The 19,621-nt window shown below is 42.7% G+C and overlaps 1 protein-coding gene across 2 annotated transcripts; it reads right to left on the reverse strand.

The window, feature by feature from the left end:
* Positions 1-61: 61 nt before the first annotated feature.
* TMEM9B (TMEM9 domain family member B) lies at positions 62-11,141 on the reverse strand. 2 transcript variants are annotated; one of them, XM_051803925.1, is made up of 5 exons: positions 10,986-11,141; positions 8,777-8,868; positions 5,060-5,168; positions 3,966-4,100; positions 62-1,229 (listed from the first exon to the last, which is right to left on the reverse strand). In XM_051803925.1, the coding sequence occupies exons 1-5, from the start codon at positions 11,058-11,060 to the stop codon at positions 1,074-1,076; spliced, it is 567 nt and encodes a 188-aa protein (XP_051659885.1). In that variant the 5' UTR covers positions 11,061-11,141; the 3' UTR covers positions 62-1,073. The 2 variants fall into 2 exon arrangements, with proteins under 2 accessions (XP_051659885.1, XP_051659886.1); XM_051803926.1 differs by lacking the exon at positions 10,986-11,141 and adding an exon at positions 10,574-10,594.
* Positions 11,142-19,621: the final 8,480 nt, after the last annotated feature.

Raw genomic sequence — 19,621 nt, forward strand, 5'->3', positions numbered from 1 at the left:
CAGTTGGGATTTGCATGCAGCATAAAGAGGGAGAAAAATGATGACAAACTGATAATGCAGATCCATTTTTCAAAAATCAGTTTTATCTTTAATTGTTACATTCCAAAGGGGATATATGAAAGTTAGTCATCTAGCAACTGTATACCTCTTAAGAGAGATGAGTACAGAGTCACAGATAAAAAAATACACCTAACTCCCAAGATGACAGGTGCTAGAGAAAGTATGTGCCTTACACCATCAATCCAGACAAATGCAGGAAGATTTTTATAATAAATATTTCATCATATACTAACTCCTGAGACTTTACCCATGAAAAGAAAGGGAAAGATTTTTTTAAGAGCTATCATACACCTACAATATATTAAGCTATTAAAGCAAAATAGAACAAAATAACACTGTCTTGATGTGCACTGCATTTGAATTTATCTACATCACAGTACTTGAAATATGCAGCTCAAAGAGTCAGTGTCCATTATGTTTTACCTTAAATCTGCAGACATCACTTGCCATACAAGCATCCTGAAGGTACGAGTGCAAGAAACCAAATGATGAATACAGCCAACCAGGATTTCATTCTCTGATATGAAAACTACACTGCAAGACTTCGATTTCCAGTACCTAGCATTAATCAGCAGAAAATCCAAGTATATTTACAAAAGGTCTTTACATAAAGTGATTAGTGAGTTGTAAGTAATTACTGTGTTCCCAGGTACTTTTTAACCACATAAATAGTAAAGAGAAATATATAGTTAAAAACCACCATAAAGTCACAACTGTAAATAATGTACCACAGTGGCAACCCAAGGTATCTTAGGGTTTGTTTTCTTTTCAGTTTTGTTAGTAAAAGCCATTTGAAAATGTAAAGATTTTAGCTTTTGGTTAACTAATCTTTTAAAACTGCTCCCACTCCAGTACACTCCTTCAAAGTTCAAACACTTTTTCTCTTTATTTCTTTTAAATCAATAACAAATCATTCAAGAAAACTCTTCTGAATTGGCAGGATCAGGAAGACATATGTCAGCTCTTTCCATTAGTCCGCTTTACTTCCCTGGAGTTGTTTTACTGAGACACAGTTAACTCAGCACAACGTGATGGTCGAAGACAGATTTGCGCTGCTCCTGGACCTGCAGCTTCCAGCGCTGCTGGGCGTACTCCACTTTGTTCAGCACGTTGGCGCGGCTCCGAGAACGAGCCAGCACGTCGTGGGCGTTCGCAAAAGGCTGGTGATCCTGCAATGGCAAAAGTCAACAGTTAGACCCCAACGATTCCACAGAGCAACCACATTAGTCTTTTGTGTCCTTATGTTCCAAAGGTTTGGTTTGGTTTTGTCTTTTTTGGTTGTTTTTTTTTTTTTTAGGATAAACAAGCTGTTTCAACAAGCAGGTCAGTAATAATGACTAAGCAAGTTTTTTAATAGTTAGAACTATACTTCAATTTCTCATTCACAGTAACTTCCACAGGTTTCTCAAACAGACCACACTTCATTGTACTGTCAATCAATCATCTGCTGCCCAGAGATGCCACGGTGAGCTGCAGGTTTAGAACCACGGTCTTGCATCCATTAGGAGCTGGAGGGAGAGACCCAGGCACTGGGAGCCTCCCAGTCATGAATGCACTTCATTTTAAAAATGAATCTCCGAGTCAGTTCTCTGCCAGCTCTTGGGCATTTACTGCCAGGCAGTTCAGGATGTTCACACACAGTTTCTATATAAAACCAACACACTCTGATGTTTACCAAACTAAGCCTATTGTACCGAGCTGTCTAAAAGTACAGTGTCAATACAGCTGTTTAAGTGACAGAATTCAACAAAAACCCAGTGCTTGTTTCATATTTACTCTGTCTGTTTTCCAGCAGTACCTGCAAAGCTTTATTTTCCTTCTAGGAAATATAACAAAGTTATAAATAGTAAATGTTGGAACTGAACTTTGATAGAACTTCTTCAGGTCTACCAAACTGTTTTGGACAAAGTCATGCTGCTAAGGTTATGTCAGAAAGCATCATATATACAATACATAATGAAAAATAATGTAATTATGTCCTGTATTAAATAACTGTTTTTTTGAATGCCTACATTTCACAGTCCTTTTTTTTTCCAGAACACTTTTGAAGACATTCATATTAATGGCTACTTTATTTGTGACACGACTGTGTAGAGCAGCTCAGCGCTAGTTCTTAGTTGCATAGAGATTATCATCAACAATACCTATTGAAGTGATTGCTAATAGTCCCAAAGCCACACATGAGCCTCAAATAAATATGCTCAGAGAACAAGACACAATCCATGACCAGAAGAGCTGTAATCTCACCACAAAAAGTTGTAGAGTTGGATATACCTACAACAGGCATTTAACAGGTGACAGATCCCTTCATTCACAGGGAAACAAAATCACAATAACACCACATTTCTGCCATAGAACAGGTGGTGGGAGAATGCAGGACAAGCTGGATGGTACTGGCCTTCCTGATAAACAAGAATCTCAGCTCAAAGGCTAGCTACTCTCAATTTCTGTGTAGACAACAAAGGGAAAAAAGAATTTAATAAGAAAGAGGACTAAGGAAGTGGCTTACATTCATCAGTTACCACTGTTATCAATAGGCAACGAGAAAGAGCAAACATACTGGCTTGAAATTCAGCCACAAAAATCAATGCACATGGTATTTCCAAAGTGTGACAAGAAAACTCAAGAACTTGCAAGAGGGAAGGCAAGGATGAGGATGAGGGACTTTAAATTATGTTACATTCACTGTAACAGGTGGAGGATTAACAGGAAAGGAGCAACTTGAAGTAAGCAAGGACATGAGGTGTCATTTGTTCCAAGCATCACAGCAGATAAAAGCATCGGTGACTCCACAGGCACAGGTCAGAGAACAGCTCAGGCCAACACAGCATTGGTTAAGATGGACCCAGATTTTAAGGTAAATTCATTCTGCAGTTAACTTGAACTGTGCCACGGGACTTATTTCATTTCTTCCACCTACGGCCAAAAGATTGTAACCCAGATTTGGTGGTATTAATATAATTCATTTAAGGTACAAATTTGTCTGAGCCATAGCATACAGCACAAGTAAAAAAAAAAAAAAAAAAAAAAACCTCAACCCAAAATTCCCTAAGAAGTAACAACATAGGGAAAATCCTATGGTGTCAATACAAAGATAGTTGTAACATATCTATATGTAATCCACAAGGAATTTCAGAAACAGTGGGACATAATCATAAGCCATCTTCACTTTAAAAGGTGTTGCTGTTTGGCAAGAGGGTTATTAAGTATTCAAAATTAAGCATTTTCCTAGATAATAGTTTTTATCAGCTGTGTTTTATGTGCCTTGATTTCACAACAAAAATACATGATTGTTACCCAGTGCTGGAGATTAGGAAGGCCAGTAATGACAGGAACTGCATCACTAATGGACTACTCCCCTTTTCCTCCCAGAAAAGGTTGTTCTGGAATATACTGTCACATTTTGATTTCTAGCTGTAATACTAAGAAATTATTTCTGCATCAATCACTATTTTACTTCATTACAGCAATTTCTTCTTGAATTTTTAGCATCAACAAATTCGAACCGGAGCAAAAGAAGATGCAACCACTCCTTTTTGCACAGAGCAATCTGAGCAGTAAGCAATTTGCATAAATGTGATCACCAGCAAGACTCTGGATCACTAACACTTAAGTTGTACTCCTATATATATGCTTACCTCCATTCCTACAGTTTCTTCTCTGTGAAAATAATCTGTGCTTAGAGCTGGGATAACTGAAGCAGTTCCCCCCTTACTACTTCCTAGCCCAGTGAAAAATGAAAGAATGGCTTCACAGAAGTCACTACACAGCTTTTTTTATGCTCTCCCTTCAGGGAAAGCATTTACACTGCCTGGTAAAAAAAGCTGCTCATCCCAAATAATTTTCTATCAACTAATCATCCCAATCTATGCTCACCAAGTACACAAACACGCTGGTGAACTCACCCCAATGTCTTCATCACTTTGTATGAGCTGTGAATGTCCAAGGAGACGTCTCTTCAGTATAGGCTCCACCAGTGTGAGGTACACCATGTACAGAAGAAGTAGGCCCAAAATAGACAGGTATATGATGATTGTTACCTAAATAATGCAAGCACAGTTTACCAGGATTGTGACATTCTTCCCACAATCTCACAACAAGGACCAAAAGAAGAGTACACCCAATGTCTAATCTCTGGTAGTGTCACCAGATGACTTAAAACCCACGAAGAGAGGAAAACCAACAAACTACAATCTGGTATTAATAGGGTTTGGGGCAGATGTATATTAGCTTGAAACGGTTCCTCTTAGTGAGAGCTTGCTAAAAATCTTATGTGATCCCTCTTAAAACAATTCAGTGTTATAAATCTCACCTCAACCAAGACAACTGTTCAGTCTGACCATTAAAGTGGTCTTACTAATTTGGGGCATCACCCAATGATGTCCATTCTCTAGGACAGATCTGCATTCAAACAGTCACCAAGCAAAATGGGAACACAAAACAAAATACCAAACTTCTAAAACAGCAAAAAAAGTGGTCTGTGTTATCAAAGACCATAAGATACACTGCACGATCTATTCACCCAGTCCAGGGCTCAATGGCTCCAACAGGATAAGAATGTAAAGAACACAGAAAACACCTGTTAGAACAAACATGGACAATCTTGCTCTTTTTATCTTGCCAATGTATAAAGGAAATTTATAGCAAGCAAGTAAGGCAGACAAGTAATGAGAGGCTCCCTAAAATAATCAGAAAAACAAAGCCCAAAGCTTAACACTCAGAATTTTAGCCAGGTGTAAAGCCTAATCTCAAATGTAGTGGTATAAAGCCTAATCTCAAATGATCTTCAATAAAGGGTCTCAAAATCGCTTCTTCAGCTATAGTTTGACACTATTGTTACCACTCAAGATAAACTGTGAGCAACTACTGTGAAAAAAAGTTCAATCTTAGGCTGCTTTAGAAAAGTTTTCCCTTTAAAAAGAATACTTATCTAAAAGACAACAGACATATTTACTAAACAGTTGAAGTATTTCATATATGCCAACAAAATCACATTTACCTTAATTGTGACAGAGCTCCTCTCCTCATACTTGCACTCACAACGTAAGCAGTAGGCTTCTACATCAGGCCCAGGGACAGGCATAGGCTCCACCACGTGAAGACAATCACTGAAGAAAAGACAGAAACTGCCCAGTCAGTTTTGAGCTGGTTTTAGCTTGGCTGTTCCACTATGCTGCAGGAGCTGAGAAGCCACCTTTGCTTAAGTTCAGTTGTTCTAAACTGGAGGTATAACTAAATCCCTACTCCACAATTATTTCACTTAGACAAGATATTCAGCTATTGACAAGCTGCTAGACAAGTTTTAAGAGCTTTCTGTCTCAATACAGTGTTTTCATTTTTCAGTGAAAGTATTAAAGCTGTTAGCAGAACAAGTCCAAGGGTATGAATCCAGCACAAATGCATTATTTGACACTGACATGATGGATACAAGTAAATTCCAGCTATTAATTCCACTTCTTTCTTCATCATACTCAAAAGAGTCTTATTCTATCCTTCCACTCTCTGAAGGGAGATTAACCTCTCTGTGACATTCATGAACTGAAGTTCTTTTTTCTTGCCATCACAAGGTACAGAAGTTGAAAAAAACAAAAAGAAAGGAAAAAAAAGGGAGATCAGATGAGTTGTTTCTCAAGATAGTGAATAAAGAGCATTCAGCTTTCAGCAGAAGCACAATTTGACTTAAAAGATTACAAAATGTATGCCAATCCCATGTTGAAAAGTGTGGTTGACAATATTATGGGTGCTCTATACCACAGCACTAAAATCCAGCTGCCATGAGACAACTGCTTCCAACAACAATTTAGGTAATTTCAGTCTTTCTGCTGACTTAGGTTGGTTATTCAGAGTTCAGACACCAGAGTCTCTCCAGACCACTGGCAAAACTAAAATCCTGTTTTGCCTTTATCCTGGCCCTTATCCTGGCCTTTATCCTGCCTGAAGTGACAGCAGCAGCCTAGAACTCAACACTGCTGGGCTAAATTACAATGCTGCAAAACACACAGCCAGGCACTGTTTTCTTTGCATTTCTTCTTCATAACTACAACTACTGAGTGCCAAGTCACAGCCTCTGGAGGGGATTGGAAGGTTTATCTTTCTTATTTATGTGAAAGCTGAATTACATTCTGCTCTGTGGAAGAGTGCAGCATTCAAGCTGCAAAATCAAAAATACATGTGGATTATAATCAGTGTAATTGCTGTTCCTATGACTGGAAGCTTGCATCAATATGCTGCACAAGTTCTGCAGAAATCTTGCACGTAGCTTAAGTACAGTAGTTACTGAGAATATAAAAATACTAATGTCAACAGGTTTTTTTCTCCAGTTCAGTGTTTCAAGTTGCTAGGAAGTGTAAAATCTATCAGAACCTTAGAATTGAGATTATGTGTTTTCTTGGACAGTGATTCCAGGGCAAGTTTAGAGGAAAATACAGAAAAGGCTGACACTTTTCTAAACGATTTTCCCACCCACCTGCCTCTACATTACCACCCTCTCCCTTGCACACACAGTAACAGCACCAAGAAAGCAGTTTTTCCAAGGCAAGCTGCTCTTGTCAGAAGGGCAGCTCCTGCACAGGCAGGTTTCCAGCTCACTCAGCTCACAGACAGGGCGTCCTCCTTCCCCCCACGTCCATGACACCACTGCAGGCCTCTACACCAGTGCCTGCAGAGGGTGGGTGTTCCTACTTTGAGCTCTGGAAGTGGGTTATTTAACCCTGTAAACACTTGGGCACTACTCTGCTTCCCCAGCACAGGATGGGACTGCTTGGAACAGTTCCAAGCCTGACTCCAGGAGGGTCAGTGCTTTCAGCGGTGTCAGAGCACCCCAGCCCACACTGATGTTCACATAATGTGCTGTTTGCCAGCCTGAAGCCAAGGGACAGACCATTCCAAGAGAGAGAACTGGAGCATCCAAATAAGAATATCATGAGGCACATAACAGGCTCAACATTAAACATTAAATTTTCATTTTATGTCTGGACAAGCCAGCAGTAAGTAGTCATTATACTGTACATAATTCATAAAGACACTAAAAACTGATCTGGCTTGTCTCATGACTAACTGATCAAATACCTAAAGAATGGTGCACACCAGCCAGTTCTATTCCATAGCTAATCTTGCACTGATGCAGATTACCTCATGCAGATTACCTTACTGATGCAGAAGCCAAAGTACAGCACTGAATTTGTTCATTTTGTTGCACAGAAACTAGCAATCAAGTCTTTTACAAGTGGCAAGAAGATATCTCAAACAGAAGATCAAAGACATAAAGCATTCCCACATGCTCATTAAGAAATAATCTCAACAAAACAAGATTTAAGGTAATCAAATAGATTTTTGAGATCCTGTATGCAACAGTGCCTGTCATCATAAAATTAGTCAAGTCTTCAAAGGTAATTTTTACTTCAATGAGTACTAATATTGATTTAATGGGAAACAGGGTCTTCTCTGCTAGTAAGGCCCACACTAAGCAGTACCCACTGAAAAAAAAATCCACTTTCACTTGTAGAGTGGGAATTAACAATAAAACCAGTACCAGTGCTACTCTGAAATGCCTGCTGCAGCTGGAATTCTATCAACATGTCTCATTGCTGCAACTTAATTTGTCAGAGTAGGAGTAATCATGTTAAGTAAATAATGTGGGACAAAAATAATAATTTTGATTGGACACTGTGTTTTATGTTTATTAGTTCAGCCTTGTTTCTCACACTTCTTCTGGAAGTAATTTAATAAGTCAAGGCACAGTTCTACATATCTCTGTAGATATCATATCTATCAAATCATATCTCTGATTTTATTTCTATAATTATTTTTGTGGGCCTACTTAGGGGCATGAATTTTGCACAACCAAGATGCCAACCTGCTGCTACTCATCAGACTGAAAAGTCTTTTATCAATTCTTAATGTAACTGAAGAAGAGTCAATACATCAGGAAGTATGTCACGCCTTAATAGGCTGACCTAAGAATCTCTGAGTACTTCCAGGAACAACACAACTCTAAAACATGGTGTTTTAATTGATGATTCACACAGGCAATGATACTCTAGATGAAATTACACACGGGAGCTGGGCCAATGTAACAAACCACTGTCAGCTCCCTTTCTCCCCCACCTCTCATCCATGGCCAGGCACATCAGTCCTCAGCTTGGAGAAGGGCCTGACATGCCACAGCTGCCTAAATGATATAATAGAGCACCTTGCTGAGGCATAGAGATGCAAGACCTTTCTCTCTCTCCCCAAAAATGTGTTGTCAGATGGCTCAGGCCACATCATGTCACTGCACTGTCTGGTTGCCCTTCAGAGACAGACCTTCAGAAACAACAGAGTCTAAATGACTGGATGGATTTCAAGAGTGGAGCAAGCAGAGACAACTCTCCTGAGTCCCAGTTCCAGGTCTGTGCTTCCTTGCCTTCACACCATTCCAAATCACTGGGTTCAAAATACAACACCTTCTTCCCTTCTACTAATTCCAAGTCTAAATACACAACTAAACATGCAAGCAATCAAACCAAAACAGAAGACAGGGCAAAAACCATGGATTTCAAGCCTTGTCTCTTGCTAGAGCTGAATTCTGGAGTACTTGTGAAAGAAAAGTTCCAATAAGTTAGGCAACAGATGTAATTTCTCCTGGCACCACCATAGCAGAGTCACATATAATCACCACAGAACAAGTGTTTAACCAGCAAGGTTTATTATAATTTTGTATGGTACACACACTCACCAGTCTTTCTGTGAGACATTTTTGTTGTAAATATGGCCTGAATGGTCCTTGTAAGGAGGGCAGATGCATTTACACCGGACATCTTCGGAATTCTGTAAAGTAAACAACATGCTTAGAACAAATTATCATCAGCAACCAAGGATACAGAAAACACTCTTCACATAATACATGAAATATTTAACACAAGCTACTTGCAAGTATCTTTGTATAGTCTTAATCAGGATTTCCTACAACTTTAAGAACAGCCCTTCAAAATTACTAATTGAGCAGAGCAATTTGTCAAATAACACTATTATTTGAGATAGAGATGCGTTCTTCTAGAGAAAAATCCGGAATTTAAGCTCATTCTTCTCTATAAGAAAAAATACACATGCAGAAATTGCTGATGCTGGTTACTCAACCATTCAGCTTATGAGGGTAGCTGCATAACAGACACGGTGATGAGCTCAAAATGAATGAAAGGATACTAAACCCAAATGGAAGTGGCAAAGAAACCTCTGTGGATAATTCTGTCCTTCCTGCCCACAAGAGAAACAACTCTCTAAGGAAAACTACTGGAGTGAATAGTGCAACCTGTGGTCCTCTTGTCTTATTGTGTGGTAGAGAAAAAGTACAAAACAGAAATTTTAAACAAAGGCAAGCTAAAGGTGAAAAACTATGAAAACTTGTCAAAGCCAGTTTTAGAGAAACAAATTAACATTTATATAAACAATAATAGGCACTGCACAAAGAAGTGAGGAGAATTAACTGTTATGGACAAGAAAAAAGAAGCAGCACCCAAAACATCTACATCACTACTGGGGAAAATGGAATTTCAAAAAAAAGACCACTTCGTCTAGTATATTAAAACAAGATAATTCATTCCTTTCCCAAATTGCACATGAACAGAAAACCCTAGGGAGAGAACACAGATGGTCAGCCAGGAGTTACAGATGAAAGCATTCTCAAACCCAAATCAGAGTAACTTCTTTGAGCAAATAATTAGAGACAAGGGAACATGGCTTATCTAAAGTTCAAGGCAACTTCTTGTGGCGTTACAAAAGAAAGTGTGAACAAGTATAGGTAAGGAACTTCTACACTGAACAACGAAGTCAGAGTAACACTAAGTGGGCATAGGTCAGTTGGAAAACCTTGACTGCACTATCACAGAATCATAAAATGGTGTGAGTTGAAAAGGACTTTAAAAATCATCTAATTCCAACTCTACTGCATTCATAGGCAGTAACATCTTTCACTAGACCAGGTTGCTCAAAGCCCCATCCAACCTGGCCTTGAACACTGCCAGGGGTGGGGCACCCACAACTTCTCTGTGCAACCTGTGCCAGTGTTTCACCACCCTCACAGTCAAGATTTTTTTTCTAATATCTAATCTAAACCTACTCTCTTTCAGTTTAAAAGCACTCCCCCTTATCCTGCCACTACAGGCCCTTGTAAACAGTTCTTCTTCACCTTTCCTGTAAGCTCCCTTCAGGTACTGGAAGGCCACAATCAGGTCACCCAGGAACCTCCTCTTCTGCAGGCTGCACAAGCCCAATTCTCTCAGCCTTTCCTCAAAGGGGAAGTGCTCCAGCCTATGATCGCTTTTATGGCCTCCTCTGGACTTGCTCCAACAGGTCAGTGTCCTTCCTGTGCGGGGGCCTCCAGAGCTGGACACAGCCCTCCAGGTGGGGCCCACGAGAGCAGAGTAAATGTACACCACACACCGAGTCACTTCTGATCTCGCCAGAGAAGCTGATTATCATTAAAAAGGAGAAAACTCAGACACGCAGGTAATCTGACAATAGGAAGCACTCTTACTATTAGAAGACACAATGTTCCGTGACAGAAGAGGTAACAGTTCCAAACGTGAACCCAGCAGGGCCAACAGCAGAGGCAGCCGGAGCCGGGCAGGGAGAGCCGAGCCCGCGTTACCGCGGGGCACTGCGATGGAGCCCGGCCCAGCCCCGGCACCCTCGGGAACGGAAGCCCGTCTCCGGCTGTAGCTCTGAGTGACGGCGGCCCCGGGCACCGCGTCAAAGCGACATCAATCGCTAAGAGCTCGAGGCCGGCGAAGAACGCGGGGCTGGCGAGAGGCCGGGCCGCCCGGCACCGCTCCCCCGGCCTCCTAAAAACACCGGCCCCGGCCTCCCTCGGGGTGGCGGGGACGGGAGGGAGAGAGGGTGGGCCCGGTACCAGGAGCGCCGCCACCCGACCCCCACGCCCCGCTCACCTTGGCCTCGGCGCCCAGCCCTGCCAGCGCGGCCAGCGCCAGCAGCGAGCAGAGGCGCGCCCCGCGGACCGCCATGTCGGGCCCCGCCGCTCTATCGCCGCTCTATCGCCGCCGGGCCCCCGCCGCCCGCCGCCATCACTTCCGCCCGCCGCCGCCCTCACGTGAGACGTCGTCCGTCGCGCTGGCGGCCCCGCGGGAACGGCGGCGCCGCAGGATGGTTCCGGGGCGCGGGCCAGCCGGCACTAAACTGTAGGCTCGTGGAATCGTCCAGGTTGGAAGACACTTTTAAGATCATCCAGCCCGACCGCCAACCCAGCACTGCCACTGTAACCCTTGAACCACTAAACCACATCATCCAGCGCCAGATCCAGACGCCCCTTACACGCCTCCAGGGATGGTGACTCCACCACCTTTCTGGGCAACCTGTTCCAATGCCTGACCACAATAACACTGAATTTTTTTTCTGATACCTAATCTGAATCTCTCCTGTCAGTTACAGGCCATTTCCTCTGGTCCTCTCACCACAGGCACTGCAGAAGAGATTAGCCCCCACCTCACTACAACCTCCCTTCAGGTGGTTGTGGAGAGTGACGAGATTCTCCCTGAGCCTCCTCTCCCGGAGGCTGAACAACCCCATCTATCTCAGCCGTTCATCACAAGACATGTTTTCTATACCTTCTACAAGCCTTGTTACCCTTTGTTGGACATGCTTCAGTATCTCTATGTCTTTTGAAAAGTGAGGGGCCCAGAACTGGACACACGTCTTGAGGTGTGGCCTCATCAGTGCTGAGTACACGAGGTTGATCACTTCCCTAGTTCTGATGGACACACTATTCCTCATACAGGCCAGGATGTCATTGGCCTTCCTGGCCACCTGGGCACACTGCTGGCTCTTACTAGGCTGGCTGCCGACCACCACCCCCAAGTCCCTTTCTGCAGAACTCAAGCCACTCCTCCCCCAGCCTGTGGCACTGTGTGGAGTTGTTGTGACCCAAGTGCAGGACCTGGCACTTTGCCGTGTGGAGCCTCAGGCCATTGATCAAGTCTGTCCAGGTCTCTCTGCAGAGCCTTCCTACCCTCGACCAGCTCAATACTCCCACCCAACTTGGTGTCTTCTGCAAATTTCAGAGGGTGCTCTCAATCCCCTCATCCAGATCATCAATAAAGATGTTAAACAGGACTGGCCCCCAAACTGAGCCCTGGGGAACACCACTGGTGACCAGCCACCAACTGGACTGAACTCTATTCACCACAACTCTCTGGACCTGGCCATTCAGCCATTTTTTTACCCATCAAAGAGTCCACCCATCCAAACCACAAGCAGGCAATTTTTTCTAGGAGGCTGCTGTGGTACAATGTTGAACGCTTTACTGAAGTCTAGATAGACACATCCACAGCCTTTCCCTCATCTGCTAAGCGGGTCACTTTGTCACAGAAGAAAATCAGGTTGGTCAAGCAGGACCTGCGTTTCATAATTCCAAGCTGGCTGGGCTTGATCCCCTGGTTTTCCTGCACTCAGGGTGATCTCTTCCATAACCTTGCCTGGAACCAAGGTTAGGCTCACAGGCCTGTAGTTCCCTGGATCCTGGGCCTGTTGAAATGGGTTAGAAGTGATGATTAGTAGGACTCTGAATGAGGTGTGCAAGTGGCACATAATCCAGTTTTTCCACATCTGAGTATACAGTTATATAAATTGTATAAATCTTCATGCATTTTATAGACAGATGTTTCCCTGAGAAGATATCCAGATATCCCTGAAATTCAGCAATGTTCCCCATTCACTGTGTGATTGTTAGTTATTTCTGCCCAAGAGGGCTGTGTTCACCTTCTTGCAGAGGGCAGCCAACCTTTGTGAGCAGCAGTGTTTCCAGCCCTAAGACCTGGCAGATCAAGCAGTCTACAAGTCTTCCCTACTTGTGTAGGAACCCCAAATCCACTCGATGCTGCCAGAGCTGGATCCAACCTCTCTCCCTGGCATGGCAGCTGCTGTCAAGCAAGGGCTTGAGCCCAGCCTGGGAAACTGTGTGGCCTCATCTCAGCTCCTCTGACACACTTCACAGAGGAACAGCATCCTGTGTGACTCAGCCCATTTATTCCCTCTCCTCCTTTTCATACCTTGTGTCTTTCTTATAGCCAGTCCAGCACCTGAAGGGAGCCTACAAGAAAAATGGAGAGAGACTGTTTACAAGAGCAGGTACTGAGAGGGCAAGGGGGAATGGCTTCAAACTGATAGAGGTTAGGTTTAGATTAGATATTAAGAAGAAATTATTGTGAGGATGGCGAGGCACTGGCACATGTTGCCCAGAGAAGTTGTGGATGCTCCATTCCTGACAGTGTTCAAGGCTAGGTTGGATGGGGCTCTGAGCAACCTGGTGTGGTGGAAGATGTCACTGACCCTGGTAGGGGTATTGGAACCAGGTTGATCTTTAAGGTCTCTTCCAACCAAAACTATTCTATGATTCTATGATTTTCTGTCTAAACTGCTAAGTAGCAATACTGTACGTTGCCAAAAGCTGCTCTGTTTCCTCCTCCTTCCCCAGCCCCCAGTTATTGGCTGTAATTTTGTAATCCTTTAGATACAGTATACTTTTCAATCGTTCACTTCATTCTAATACAATGAGTTGTGTAATACCAACAGCACATCGGGCATCTCAGTAAAGGAGCTTGAGTTACTATGGAAACACAAAACACCTTTATTTAAAATTCAGGGAAAATTGCCAGCAGACTATAATGAGCATACATCAGGTTTCAGCCTTAGCCAAACAATTTGTCTATTTAATGACTGTATCTGCAATGAAAGTGTTTTGAAGCGTGAAGGTGGCTCTGTGTCTTCCCCACCACCCACAGTCACAGTCTACGACAGGCGGATTGACTGCTGAGTTGAAAAACATGCTGAATCTTTAGAAGAACACGGATCACATTTTGAGCTGAAATAAATAATAAGCAGTTTCAGAGGCATCACTGCATTTGGAAGAGTTCAGTGTAGGAAAAGCCAACCTGATAAACTAATTTTTTAACACATTCAGAGAGTTCTGATATGCAGGTAATAAATGCACTTTTATTTAGATGACTGGAACAGCCTTTGGGACCTTCAAGCCCAGTCTGGGAGCTTTCTCAAATCCAGGGACTCCAAGAAAATAAATGGGAACTTATGAGCCACAGGCTCTTGGTGCTGCAGGAGATTATTTCTAGAAGACGAGTCCATTCTTCCCCCAGAAAACAATAAGCAGTGATTTAGTAAGCTAAACTGCTGGATGAATTATTAAGAAAAGAGTACTGGAAGTTCCTATCTTAAAGTTTAGGGTTTTTTCAGGTTTTCTTTAAAAATGGTTTGTCAGCTCACGAGTATCAGAAGCAATATTATTAAAGTACAGTTTAAAAAAAAAAAAAAAAGGAAAAGACAGTTAAAAAATGTAAATCAAAGGTGATTTTAAGAAAATTGTTAAATTATTGCCCTGACCATAACTGCTTTTCAGCTAGCTAATCTCCCAGAAGGGGAGTTTTATATTTCCAGGCATTCAGAGTGAGCTTCTGCATTTCCTTTCCTGTTGCAGGAGCCTTCCCAAAGTCATATCATCTCTGTAGCCAGCAGGGCACTAAACTGTGTCTCTGCTCCTGCTTACTGTGCTGCACTGACTCACATGTGAATATAGGTATTTTAAAACCTTTTCCCTGAAAAGTACCTTTATGCACTAAGTGGTAATTACACTGGACTCTACTGTGCTGTTTCAAACAATTAGTAGGGTTGCTTCACACACTGCAGCTGAACAGGCCTTCACTGTCATGAGGTGGATGTTCCTCAGGGCAGGTAGGGATAGACAGTATTTATCATAATTTAAATCATCTGCATTATGATTATTTTTTACTAATGCAAATTACCACCTTTTTATGTCAGTTCAGCCTATTCACATTCAGAACTTGCCTGCTTCTCTTCTTTTTCCCATCTGAGAGAATCTGTTGATTATCAACAATAATATAAAAGAAAAATCTGAGGGGATTATGTAAATAAGTGATTGAATCAGCACTTCTGCAGTCATTGCCAACATGAAAGCCATGTGACATTTGCACAGAAGAAAAACAAAGTAAATGCAGATTCTTTTTTGTCTATTCTCTATGTTCAGTTAAAAAATTAAAATGATGGCATCCCTTACTTAGCAAAGAAACATTGGAATCGATTAATTACATAAGTCAGTTGCTCAAAGCTAATGAGAAATTCACCTTTCAGCACGTGGATCACCAGCATCTGTTTGAATATGTTCTGTTACTGGTACTGCATCCCTTAAAATAAACAGCAGGGTTTTATTTGATTAGTTTCTGTTTTGGGACAAAACCCCAGTGGGTCCATTCAGGTCTATCTGGTATTCTGGCCTTGTGGTCTTTGGTCTCTGGAGATGACAAAGAGAAATCAATGCCAGTGGGGTGGATGTGGTACAAGATTTACAATAAAAGCAAGCTCTCCAAATATAGTTCATCTCAGAGACCCATTGCATTACAGTAATGCAATGTAATGGCTCGTGACTTCCTTCCATAACGGAGGCATTATTTTGCAATCTGCTGTTGGGAGTTACGTAAAGCCTTTCACAGCAGAAATGCATGCATATGGAAAGGACAAGCTAGGCAAACTGTTCACCTCTGTATTTCTATATTCGTATTGATATTTATGATAGGAAGCAAATGGAGCGAAGTGCTGAAAGAGCTCTGCATTTATTTTATCTTTCTGTCTCAGTGGATCCACTCTTGACTTTTCTGCAGGCTGTAAGAGTTCAAGGTCCCTCCCTGCTAATGCAAGGTCAGCCGGTACTCTGGCACTGGAGCAGCTGACTCCCCATATTGCATACATCAGGAGCGTGCTGTGTTTTGCTTATGGTTTGAATTAGTGACATATGTCATGCTCTTATCAATGCAATTCCTGGTGCACGTCCCTTCCTTCAGTGAAGGAGACACACTGCAAATACAAGGAACAGCAGCTTATAGGTGAGAATGGGGCTTCAGCTCTTTAACCATGGTCTGAAATCCACAACTCTGGCTTCATCCCTTGCAGCATCGAGAACAGCTTCTGCATTTGTTTGTTTAATCCAAAATGTATTAATAGCCTCCACCAGCCCTGACCCAGCAGGACCTCGGACACCCTGCATGCATCGCCCTTGGGAGAGACAAGGTCAGTGCTGCTCCAAACACTTTGTCTTGTACTCCCTGTTCTTCTACCTCAGAGAGCTTTTGCCAGAGGTGCAGAGGCAACCATGCCCAAAAAGAAACCACAGTTTCCTTCCCGTACTGTAATAAATCTGTGCTGCCTGGTTTGTATTCAAAGGGATCATCATTAAAAGTGAAGTCACTGTGAATCCAGAACATGCTCTACCCAGTGCCACCCATTTCATTCCAATCTTTGCAGCAGCCTGCATGGAAATACCATAGGCAGTGAGAGATATGTTAAAGGCAAGGTAAGATTATGTTTATGATATAACACCAGGCCTTTTTGTGGTAAACTTTATCATTACTTTTCTCAAACTTGTTGCTATAGGTTAGCAGAGGGGCTAAAGCAGAGGGGCTTTAATCAACAATCTTGACAAGAAAACTGGGAAGCCCTCCATGCATTGGCTCCATTTTCTTCCTTTGCCTGCTATTTTGTTCACTTTTCCAAAGCTCACATCAAGCAAGCCCTGGCTGGATGTGGGCCCCTCATTCACACTTCGGTGTCAACAGGAAATGAGGAGTGTACACTCAGCATCTTGCTGGCCTGGGCAGCAATGCAGTTACACTGCAGATGCCTGCTTTAATTAGGAGATCTTTACTTTGCCAGCAGACCCGGGCAAGACAAAATGAAAGCTTGGAGGCAATGAATTACATTTTGCTCTTTTAACCTTTCTTCAGTTGGCATTTTCAACCTTTCTTAGATCTTGGCTTACCTATTGCATTTGATTCTACTTCCACTGGTCTCTGTAACATTAGCAATATTCTTTTTCTTTTAGATACTTCATCCCTTATAATTGCAAGAGCAGGAATCTCTGTATTCTTATTTAGCGAGGAAACCATTCATAACCATTGCTTATCCCTAGCAACCACAGTATCACACAAGGTATTTCTTACAAAGAAATTCCAATAATTCCATATACGTAGAGCTGCACAGAGAAGGTAAGTTGCATTCAAAGACAGCATTGTGCAAACTGACTCAGGTACTTCAGATGACCACAAATATTGACACAATGGCAGTATTTTGTATTCTGAGCTTGTACACCATGGTGATGTACACACTGACCAGGATTAACCCTTTGTCTGCTGCCCTTAACCATTACAGTTGTCAAATTCATAGGCAAATAAAATATGCACAAAAACTTAAAATCAAGTGAAGTCATCTAAGTAAACACGATCCTGAGTAACTGCTTTCTAAGGTGAATTCATTTTGGAGGGATCTTAGCCAAAACTGTGGTTCCATGAGGTATTTTTAGTGTCAGTCCTTCCACACTGATGTCTGTGCCTTGGTGCTCACTCGGATGGCAAAAAGTCTTGCTTCATTCAGACCAGAGGGAGTGACATCACTTTTACATAAAGGGAGATTCTGGCCTTTGTGCTTCATTCAGATTAAATCTCTACAGAGACAACCTAAGAGCTGGCTCTCCTAGCGCTGCTAACAGAATCGATTTTATGCCACCGCATCGCCAGAGTTTGTGTGGAGGATACGGAGCGGCGGATGCCCTACTTGCTCTGTTCCCATGACAACACCCTGCAAAGCAGCTCCCTGCGAGCTCCCCTCTGACTGCCTCATCACATCTGACAGCGTGCCCAGGCTCTGACTTTCAACCCAGACAACGCCTCTTCCTTCAATTAATGAAGAGCATTTTACAAAGAAAAAAGGTCTATTTGAAATAGTGATGTCTTGATCATCAGAGCAGAGGCATTAAGCTCTCCATCACCCAAACACAGAGAGAATGGCTGAGTTTGATTTGCCATTTATACTGCACACTGCTGCTTGGTAATTTAGTCGGGAGTGACTTTTGGTTTTGCTGCAGAGACTGTATATTTTTTTCATTGGTGCTGTTTCTCCATGTATGCTGAAGTGAATTAATATTTAACAGCACTTCAGGTAACTCCTGATTTCATGTACTAGATGGCAAGGAGTTGCTCTGACTAATATTCTGGAGAGAAAGATCTGCTTTTGTTGTGGGGAACCCTGTCCTGCCAATCTTCCAAAAGCTGTGTGCCTCCTGGCACTGCAATAGTGAAGCCTTGGGCCAAATACAGATCAGTCAAGCCAGCAGCTGTCCAGGCAGAAGTCTTTGGAGCTGATGGTTTTGGTTGTATAGCTGAAAAATGTGTAGCATAAAGATGAGTTCAGGACATCCTGGAGCAGCAAGTGCTTGTAAGAGGGGCACTGTGGCTGTGTTGGTGAGGAGACCCTGTGTGCCCTCCCTCTGACTGCAGTGCTCTGAGCACCCCTTGCCTTGTGCCTCTCTTTGTGACTTGAAAGGCTTGCATGACCCAACTCTGGAGCTGGGCTCACCCTCACAGGGCTCAGCGTGAGGTGCTCCCTACACTGCACTGGAGGATGCTGACAGGCCCACAGGTGATGGCACATAACCCTTCCTGGGCTTCTGCCTCACCAACAGCAACTGAACTCAGTGTGCCCTGGCTGCTGAGATTTTTTAGAACTGCAAAGGCTTGGTATAAAATCCACTGCACAAGCTCATTGCCCCCATAGACAGAAAGCATTCTGTAGGTTGTAAGCTCAGAGTATCTACCGGAAGGCTGTTTGTCCTGCTTCTTAGTGAACACAACATGTGTATTTTGATTCAGTCCATTATTCAGTGTTATCTAGCCCAAGCATTTCTGTGACCTCAGTATCAGCCTACACAGTACCTCAATTACTGGCTAATCTGCTATTCCATTTTATTTGATCTGAGCCTTAAAGACCAAATCACGTGTACTGCAAATTACTCGATGTCCATCCTTAACTTGGATGGCTTCAAGCAGGTGCTGGGGAACAATTAGATCACTGTCTGTAAAAGCTGCTATTTAACTGAGAAAGAAAAGACAACTCTAAATAAGACAGATGCAGAGAGAGCTCAAAGCTTGCTCATACTGATAATGAAAATTAATCAAACATCATTAGCAGTCTCCAGAGAGTTCAGTACATCATGTGCTTCAGAGATGTGCTTCTGGTTGTTCTCTGCCTGACGAGAGCACCCACTTCTTTCAGCTCAAGGGCAGAAAGGATATTTACTGCATCAACTAAGAGATCAAAATTTGGAGCCTTTTTGAAAGAGAGTCGGGTGGCTTTCTTTGAAAGCAGTTTGGGCCAGCCTGCAGTTTAGTGGTGGTGAGCAGCCATGATCTCTGGAGAGGTCAATAAATACATGCAAGTGACTCTACTAAATACATAACCTTGGTTTTCTTCCCATAGAGTGATACTTACCTGGAGACAGTCCATTCTGAGCGATGCTCCCTGGGAGGCTGCTTCTACACCACTTACATGCAACTGTGATGGGCTCTCGAGTAAGCAGCATATTCCACGCAGGAGAGCTGTGGGGACAGTAGGTAATTAACACCAATCTCCTATGGATTATCTTAGCACACAGTTAATTCTACTAAAACCTCATGTCCTTCCTTTTGCCATATTGCCTGTCTTCTTCACTTGCCAA

Source organism: Manacus candei, unplaced genomic scaffold, assembly GCF_025592945.1.
Source record: "Manacus candei isolate 608988 ecotype Guabito, Panama unplaced genomic scaffold, ASM2559294v1 h1tg000060l, whole genome shotgun sequence".
Taxonomy (NCBI): Eukaryota; Metazoa; Chordata; class Aves; order Passeriformes; family Pipridae; genus Manacus; species Manacus candei.